Here is a 9,645-nt window from a genome sequence, read left to right as displayed (position 1 = left end):
GAGGGCTGCCAGGCTGCCAGAGGGATGTCTGATTGCCAGCTTAGGCCCAATCCCCTGGGGAGCGGGCCTAAGCCAGCAGGTGGTCATCCCCCGAGGGTCCCAGACTGCAAGAGGGCACAGGCCGGGCTGAGGGACCCACCTGAGTGCACAAATTTTTGTGCACTGGGCCTCTAGTTTAAGTGTATTAAAATCAATTTTTTAAAATGAGAAAATGAATTTTAAAGGTGGGGACATGACTGGTTCAGGCAAAATCCTGCTACATAAAAGTGAATTTTATGTTTGTGCCACAGGGTCAGAATGGCTGGCTGAAAAGGGCCCACTGCCTGCAGTGAGCAGGTACAGAGTGCCCGTAACGACAGTCCAGGGCCTGTGTGGCATGAGCCCGGGGAGCCAGGGCCATGTGGAGAATGCAGCTAGGGCTGGTCCGCAGGAAAGTCACTCCAGAAGTGGCTTTATAGTGGGTGAGACACCTACTCTACAGAGGTCTTGACCACGAGGGGCATTTACCTGCTTGGTATCTCTCCTGGCTTGTCAGTCAGCTTTCTGTGCACCAGCTTCATGTAGTGGTTCATTGAGAACTGGGGCCCTACCAAGAAGGCTCCATAGAAGTAGGAGAAACCAGCAACTTCCAGCAGGGAAGGGATACCTCGTATGGCATATTTCTGTTGCTCAGAGGACAAGGAACTCTATGCCGAGAAGAGAAGGAATGGTTCAGGATAGCCTTGAATCTACCTGCAAGAGCCGGTTTGTGTGTTCCCACCCTTTTGGCCCACTGAACTGGTTCTTCAAATAGCCATCTCTGAGGGGATGATATGGAGAAAAGTAGTTGCTTCCTGTGGAAATGAGTGTGTGCAGCAACAGTTGACTGCTGCTGATTTCCAAATGCCTTGCTGGCATTGATCTCTGGACTTTGTGCAAGAGCTGGATCCAGGCAAATTAGATTTGTTGATCCTTGCTCAGTGCTATCGGAAACAGATCACATAGGCTGGGGATGAGGTGGGGCTCAGCCCCTGGCGGTTGGGTTCAGTCTTTTGGTAAGAATAGCCTTTCTCCTTCCCTCTGGTTTACTTCCTTAATCTCTCTGTGGAGGAGTTGTGCTTACCTGATCTTTCCCTCCATCAAAGTAGTCAACAGCCAAACCTGAGCAGAGAGAGAAGGTGTGGGTAGAGTAGAGGGAAAGGACACTGGGGATGTGACCTGTGGACTGAGGGTAGCAGGAGTGTGGGGGAGAACACAGAGTAAGTTTATGGTCAGATGGGGAGGAGTCTAGGTGTAAAAGGGGAGGGTAGTAACCCATCACTTACCAATCAGTTTCAAGGTCAGAACACAATGAGGCATTGTCCACTTGATATCATAGTTGCCAGTGGCTGTCCAATAATATCCGGCAAGAAGGTAGGCCTAGGAGAGAGGAAATATTTATTCTATTATTGCTATGATTTATTTTCTCTCTACTCTGAAATCCACTGTATTCCTTCATTTTTTCTTTCTCCTGGTCTTATCATTAAAGGCCTTAAGAAGTTCCTATAAATGGAGACACTGAAACTGTAAAGGGGAAGAGACTTGCCTCAAGGTTTCTCCGTAAAATTAAGGCTAATTGAGAACTTAGATGCTTAGGTTCTGTAGCTCATTCTAAGTTGATTTTCTGCCTTGCCTTTACATGACTCCCCTCATGATAGCTGGGCCAATCCTGGTGAGAACCTTAATGCACGGTCCTATGCAGAGGGTTAGCTGTCACCTCTTCCTTGAGGCAGGAAAAGTATTATCACTGCCACCTGCAGATGAAACACCTGGGGCTTGTGTAACGTGACTTACATAAAGTCATACGGGTAAGTGTTATTGGGAGAAAACAATCAGAAATTGGATTGTTTTCCAGTTCACTGGTTTTCCTACTCCACAGTCTCTGACTTCTCCCCAATCCTCAGCTGTGACCTGTGCTGCCAAGGAAAAGATGCTTACCATCTGGAAACAAAAGGTAGTGAGAACAGCAGTTACAGTGCGGCCCATTAGTCGAAGAATGAGGAACTGAAGGATGACACATAGCAGGGAGTGGTACATCTGGTTTCCTAGTGCAGAAGAGAGCAAATTTTAACTTGTGTCCCATCCTGAGACTTCTAAACACAAAGAGATACATAAAGAAAAAACTATTTTGGTATTAGGATATTTTTGTCAAAATTACCTCATGTTCTGGGGGAAGGGACTATAAATAGAAGGGACTGTCGGGCAGCTACTGTATTTCTGAATGTTTGAACTTAAGGTTGCTCTTGAGGGGACTGCCTGTTATCCAGTTATAGGCATAGCTGAGAAACAGGTGCCTCTCTGTTGATGGGGTCTGGCAAGGGTAACCACTCTCAAATGTTTTATCTGGGAGAGGACTGTCCATATAAGGAGAACTTAAGCTATTTTCTTACAAAGCTATTTCCATACAAATCATCTCTTTGCAAGCACAGGATTATAACTTACCTATCCATCTAATTCTCTCCAGGAAGTTTTGTTCAAATCTGTTCCTTCCCAGATTCCCTCTAATTGCAGCCCCACTGCTAGCCCAGTTTACTCACCAAAGTTAAAATAAGCAATGGAGAGGCCTGTAAAGGTGTGGAAGAGATGGATGAGGTAGCTGTCCTTGTAGAAAAGGTAATGCCGATAAAACAAAGCCAAGGGGTAACCTGAGGGGAGATCAGAAGAGGGTTATTTGTGGCTGGTGCTCTCCCATTTTGTTTTGGAGGTTTATCTGGCATGAAACTCAGCCCAGAGAGGAAAAAACATACATTATGTGGATGTCAACAGAGAAGATAATAATGTCCCCCAAAATCAAAAGTGTTTTTGTGAGTAAACATTTAAAACGGAAGATAGTTTTATATAGAGGCAATATAACACCAGGTCCTAAGGCTAGGTTTCTCATAGAGACTATTAAGTAGTGCTAGGAATTTTCTTTTGCGTGTTTAGTGATACAAGGAATTGAGGGTATCCAACTGTGCTCTGCCCAGAAGCATTATTTTATGCTTTTATGATCTATTACTAGAGGCCCGGTGCACGATTTCATGCACAGGTGGGGTCTGGTGGGCCTGCCCCATCAGGGCCTGGCCAGTGGGGGGTGGGGCCTCGGGCTGTTGGCTGGCCTGCTTCCTGATCAAACTCCTGCCTGAGGGGAAATTTGCATATTGGCCTTTTATTACATAGGATAATTTTATCTCCTGTCCTGCTAGTAGTGTATTATCAGCAAATTATCAAGAGGATAACTATACATCAACACAAGGCTATAAACTGCGATTGCTGACTGAATTACAGCTGAATAGCAGTTATGGGATATGTGTGGATGCTCCTCACATGCTGAGGTCTGGGCACCCACCGAGTTAGAAATCCATTAAGTATCATGGGAAAATGTCTTCTAAAGCAGTGATTCAGAGTATGGTCCTGGGGCCACAATTGAACAATAGTGGATCTCCTGATGGGCCATGAGCTGATTATGCATGGCCAAAGGTTGCTTACTGAATAAAAGAGGGTCAATATAACATTTGGTATTCCTAACTAAAATTAGCATGTTCCATGGTATCACTACACACTTGCATTTAGTGTTCTATCAAGAGGTCGCTGATGTGCTTGGCAGTGCACGTGTGAAGAAATGGAATTCCTACTATGTTTTAGAAGGACACTCGACCTATCCTATCATTGCATAGTGTCAGCTTATCATTGGCAGTATAGTTGTGAGTTTGGTTAACTCTGCAATGCTCAGAAGTGTCAAACACAAAGAAAGTGCTCAGTTTTTTATTAAGTAAATGGGTAATCCTGTTGTATATTTGGCTTATGTCCTAGGTCAGTGATGGCGAACCTTTTGAGCTCGGCTTGTCAGCATTTTGAAAAACTCTTAACTTAACTCTGGTGCCGTGTCACATATAGAAATTTTTTGATATTTGCAACCATAGTAAAACAAAGATGCATACTTTTGATATTTACTTTATATATTTAAATGCCATTTAACAAAGAAAAATCAAACAAAAAAATGAGTTCGCGTGTCATAGGTTCGCCATCACTGTCCTAGGTCCTAGTCTTTTTTCCCTATAATTTTTTGTGTTTTTTTTAACTTATGATCACATCCTGTGTACTTATTTAATCAAGTTTTTAACAGTGTATTCACCATTTAATCTTCCTGGTGCCAGGATTTGCTCTTGTTTTTTTTCCTTCTCTTTTATTTGTTATTTATTAAAAAAATATATTTTTTTTTTGCTCTTGTTTTTTTTGACTGCTGTTATAATGGGCTAGAGATACTTCATCAATTTTATAGCTTCATGCAAATAGCTAATTGTATAGATATCCTGTGGATTACTGGCTCATTCATTCAACAAATGTTTATTAAACGCCTACTACATGCCAGGTATTCTATTTGTAGATAACATAATGAGGGACAAGGTGGCATGCAATGGTTTATTTTCTAGCTTGCTAAGGTGAAGATATAGGATTACTAGCTCAAGGGAGAGGGAGACAGCTATGACCCCTTCGTAGTCAGATGAATGAGCAAAGAAATAGGATCAAGTTTCATACATATCACATATCAAATTTGGCAGGAACAGAACACCATGTTATCAGCAAGTATTGCTAAGAACCAGAGCCAGGTACTAGAAAGTATATATAGAATAAGATCAGACTGCCTTAAATCTTTGACTTTTTAACATTGTAGGAAATGGGGTATAAATGAATAGAAACAATAAATAGGGTATATCTTAATTATTTAGAGTACTCATAAATAAATCCTGGATAGCTAAGAGTTTACCCCTTTAAGCACTAAAACCCTTAACCACTTGGAATCACCAAAACCCTGAACCATTCGGAATGCTTAAAATTTAAAAATGCAACACATATCACTCTGCCCCCTTAAAGTAGATATAATTGGACACTTTCTTGGTGATCTGGTTCATAATTATTCTAGAGTAAAGTCATGACTGCTTTACAAGCTGTTGAGATGAGTAAAACTGTTGCTCCGATTCTGTTAGGGCCTACACTGTCCTGCATTCCGAGTTTTGTATCCATTTCTTAGGGCTTTTCTGCCCCTTTCCTTCCGTTTGAGGGATTAGTAGTCACTTGAGCTTTCAGTGTGCCTGCCAAGGATGTTGTTTTCCCTACTTCTAATTTACTGCAGGCCTTAGAAATCGTATGTTTTAAAGGCGTAAAAAAGAAATATAAGAGCAAAGATCTTGGGTGCTTTCCTTACAGACTTAGTGCTTAGCCTGGTAACATCGGTTCTGGCCACTCAAGGCCCTTTGTTCCGGTGTATTTTGGAGGAGTGGAGGTTGTTGAGTTCCACACAGGCAGGTGAAGTAGTATTGTACACTACTAAACATATGATAAGAAGATGGTGCAATTGGCAGAATAATCAAAAGAATGCAGCAGGCCATTAAGGTTACCAAGAACATTAAGATCATAACAGAGAACAGCAAAGCCTGGATTGAGGCCACAGAGGGGAAGAAGGAACTGTTCTGGGGAGAGTTGCTGTGACAACCAGAGCTGATTTTGAGTGTGTAAACACCAAGCCTTGCTCTTGGCTGCTGCTCAGCTCAGCAGACTTTGTAACCTGGCTGCCCAGTCACCCCTTTAGGGATGTGCTGGGTTTTTTTGGAGGGTGTTGTCCCACAAGGTGTTTCTGAGTCTTAATGCTTTCTTGTGGGAGCTGATTCTTAATACAGTAGCCACAGTCACCTGACAAATATTTAGAGAACAATGGAAGTACCTCCTCCCCACCCATCAGAGAGTCTGATTCAGTAGGTCTGAGTGATCTGGTGTGCAGCCAGGGTGAAGAAGCACTGTCTTACTAAAATCCTAGTGAAAGGCAGCAGTACTTACTAGGTCCTGAGTATAAAATTCTGAGCTTGATGACTGAGAGTTGCTATCTTTCCTTTAATACCACTGTCCAGGCAGAGGTTAGTTTTGTAAGTCTGATTGGGAGGTTTTAAAGAACTTGTTTGGCAGTACTATAACTTTTTTCTTTTTATTTAAAGAAGGGCCTTCAGAAACTCATTAGCAAATGTAGGCTGATGACCTAACCTACTCCCAAACACGATGATCCCATATTAGAATGGGAGCATTTCAAGAGCAACACCTAGGGTGTTTACAGTGTTAGAGCAGACTGCTGGGATACACGGAATCTGGCTCTGTTTGGGGGTTCAGGTTGTGAGTGTATCCAGCTGTGTTCTCCAATCAGTCACTGGATATCTCCTCATGAGTGCTGTTGGAGTCAGGGACTAGGATCTGCCACAACTTAGTTATTAGTGGAACTCCTTATTCTCTGCACAATTGTTGTGAAATTACTTATTAATTTTAGAGGTCCTGAGGTTTCATTTGAAGGAATAGAAATGAGCTGTTTTCATTAAAGTCTGGTAAATTTCTTTGCCTTTTCATCCTGTAGAGCTATTTCTGGGTTCTGTAGGAATAGGATATGACCCCATTTGATTAGTCAATGATTGATAAGACTCTGGTGAAAAGAAAGTAGAGCATGTTTTGGCAAGTGTGAGGGAGAATACGGAATTAGGACTGCTAAATGCTGGCTTAACCAGATATTGGTACCAGTTTTATAGAAAAGAAAAACACTTCAAATACCATACAAAGAATTGATATAAACGAAGAAAATGAAAAATTTTTTTGAATTAATCCATTAAAAACACAGATATTAATAGAAATATCATACTTTTATTTATTATTATAATTATTTTTTAACGGTGCCCTGACTGGGAATTGAATCTGTGACCTCCTGGTATATTGAACAACACTCAACCAACTGAGGCATACTGGCTAGAGCTAAATATCATACATTTAATGAAAACAAATATATTTTCCCAAAACAGACAAAATCATTGAATGCAGAGAATGGCATTGTTTTACACTTGTACAAATTTCTGGCCTTTCTCTAAATAGAAGGTAGCTGGATTCTCAAATGTGCCTCTGTATTTAATCTGTTGTTTTGGTTAAACTATATGAAGAAAATCTTTATACAGATATATAGTTGAAAGGCGAATCAATAGCTTTTTCAGATAAATTTGGATATTCTTTGATATTCTACCTAAACTTGACAGATTGTTTCTTAAAGGTTTGTTGCAATGTGGAATGTGCAGCAAACATATCAATGAACTTTTCATATTCTGTTATGTTAAAATCCAGTGGTCTCTCATGTGCTTTGAGTGGTTTTTGTAATACCATGCACTGGTCATCTGGAAAACAATGGTTCACTGTATTAGGCAGATCTTCCAAATACTGACAATATGTCATTAAAATACAGTATAAAAAAATCACATCTTTTAATAACACCATTGATCTTCAACATAAAAATCTGTATGTATTGAGAAGTTGTCAAGCTCATGGAGGCAGATACAAAAAAGTTTTCCAAAATTTTAAAAATTTTCAATTGAAAGCTTGAATTTTATTATTCACTACAAATAGTGTCTGTTATTTTCCTTTAAGTGACAGGCTCACGTTTTCAAGAAAATATCTGCCAAATGCTCATATCTAAATAATCCATGTCTAAGTTTGTCAGTTGTTTTTTTTCAAGTAAAAATGCTGTCCCATGAAAAAAGCTCTTAATTGAACGTGCAACTCAAGTAACTGCACAAATACTCTGCCTCCAGACAGCCTTGTACTTCAGTATGCAGAAGTGCTTTAGGCACATTTCTCATTTCTTCAGACTATTAAGAAGGGTTGAGATTTAATACAATTCATAATACTTACTGCTTCATCCAGGACATTCTTTTTTAAATTTTTTTTTTATTTTATTGGTTTTTTACAGAGAGGAAGGGAGTGGGATAGAGAGTTAGAAACATTGATGAGAGAGAAACATCGATCAGTTGCCTCCTGCACACTCCCTACTGGGTATGTGCCTGCAACCAAGGTACATGCCCTTGACCAGAATCAAACCTGGGACCCTTGAGTCCGCAGGCTGACGCTCTATCCACTGAGCCAAACCGGTTAGGGCAATCCAGGACATTCTTAAGTGAAACTGGCTTGTTTTTTTTACTATGAGTGCATGGCAGTGAGGAATACAGAGGGAAAGATAAAAATATATGGTGACTGCTAGTGCACTTTGGTACCCTTGCCTTCATTTGTGCTAAAGCACCAGCAGTTTCACACGCCATTGCTTTTGCACCATCAATGCAAAAGTCAACACAGTGAAAAAGGCAAATAACACCTTGGTATTACTATGAAAATAATTTTCATCCCATGAACCCCTTAAAGGGTTCTCAGGGGCTCCCTAGGAGTTCATGGGCTCCACTTTGAGAACTGCTGACATATGGATTGATGTTTTGCCTTAATCTGCCTTCTTATAATGCCAAGTCCAACAGTCTTTTCTTCTTCCCAGCATCCTCAACTTCCCTGCTGTATTTTTTTTTTTAAATCCTCACCCGAGGACATTTTTTAAAAATTTATTTTAGAGAGAGAGGAAGAAAGAGAGGGAAATATTGATGTGTGAGAGAAACATCGATCAGTTGCCTCCTAAATGCGCCCTGACACCTGGAATCTTTTCATTTTCTTTGAAAGTTTCTCTTTCATTGGTTTTGAGAAACACAGTGTCTCTGTTTCTTTTCTTTCTTTTTTAAAAATATATTTTTATTTCAGAGGAAGGGAAAGAGAAATAGAAACATCAATGATGAGAGAGAATCACTGATCAGCTGCCTCCTGCACGCCCCCTCCCCGCCCCCAGCCCCCGACTGGGGATCGAGCCCGCAACCTGGGCACACGCCCTGACCAGGAATTGAACTGTGACCTCCTGGTTCATAGGTCGATGCTCAACCACTGAGCCACACTGGCCAGGCTCCTTTTCTTTTTCTATTGAGGTAATTCACATAACATAAAATACACCATTTCAAAATGTAGAATTCAGTGGTTTTTGGTATATTCACAAGGTTGCACAACCATCCCCACTATTTAATTCCAGAATGTTTTCATCTCTCCCAAAGTAACTCCATACCTGTTAGCAATCACTCTCCATATTCTCCTAGCCCTTGGCAACTATCAATCTACTTTCTGTCTCTATGGATTTACCAATTATGGGTATTTCATGTACGTGGAGTTCTACAATATATGGGCCTTTTATGTCTGGGTCTTTCCGTTAGCATACTGTTTTCAAGGTTAATTTTGTTACAGCATATATCATTCTTTTTTAATGACTGAATAATATTACAAAGTGGACATACCACATCAATAGTTGATGGGACACTTGGGTGATTTCTACTTTTTGGGTATTACGAATAAGGCTGCTATGAACATTTGTGTACAAGTTTTTGTGTGAATATATATCTTGAGTTCTCTTGGGTATATACCACTCCTTAATTATTTTATCCTCTAACCCAGCACTTCTCAGTTAGTGGTGTAGACAGTTTTTAAAATTTCCCATCTGTTGTGGACCAATACTTATTTATTGATTTTAGAGAGAGATGAAGGGAAAGTGAGAAACACTGATTTTGTTGTTCCACACATTTATGCATTTATTGGCTGATTCTCCTAGGTGCCCTGACTGGGGATCGAACACGCAACCCTGGTGTATCAGGATGATGCTCTAACCAACTAGGGCGGACCAACATTTTGTAAAATACAAAGTCATGGCTTGGATGATATGACACTGTCAAATTGCTGTGAAAGGTTCCTAAACATTTACTCTCACTTCCTGTA

At 40.6% G+C, this 9,645-nt stretch overlaps 1 protein-coding gene across 2 annotated transcripts in view; it reads right to left on the bottom strand.

The window, feature by feature from the left end:
- LPCAT3 (lysophosphatidylcholine acyltransferase 3) overlaps positions 1 to 9,645 on the bottom strand; it is a 36,599-nt gene that overhangs the window by 3,971 nt on the left and 22,983 nt on the right. For both annotated transcript variants that reach the window (XM_005873654.2, XM_014545645.1), the window contains exons 2-6: positions 2,556 to 2,663; positions 1,957 to 2,063; positions 1,305 to 1,398; positions 1,103 to 1,140; positions 508 to 686 (exon numbers count right to left, since the gene is read on the bottom strand). In XM_005873654.2, the coding sequence (XP_005873716.1) occupies positions 508 to 686; positions 1,103 to 1,140; positions 1,305 to 1,398; positions 1,957 to 2,063; positions 2,556 to 2,663 (526 nt within the window). The remainder of the gene's footprint in view (positions 1 to 507; positions 687 to 1,102; positions 1,141 to 1,304; positions 1,399 to 1,956; positions 2,064 to 2,555; positions 2,664 to 9,645) is intronic.

The sequence above is a fragment of the Myotis brandtii genome, unplaced genomic scaffold (assembly GCF_000412655.1).
Source record: "Myotis brandtii unplaced genomic scaffold, ASM41265v1 scaffold417, whole genome shotgun sequence".
NCBI lineage: Eukaryota > Metazoa > Chordata > Mammalia > Chiroptera > Vespertilionidae > Myotis > Myotis brandtii.
This window is presented reverse-complemented; position numbering and strand designations above follow the sequence as displayed.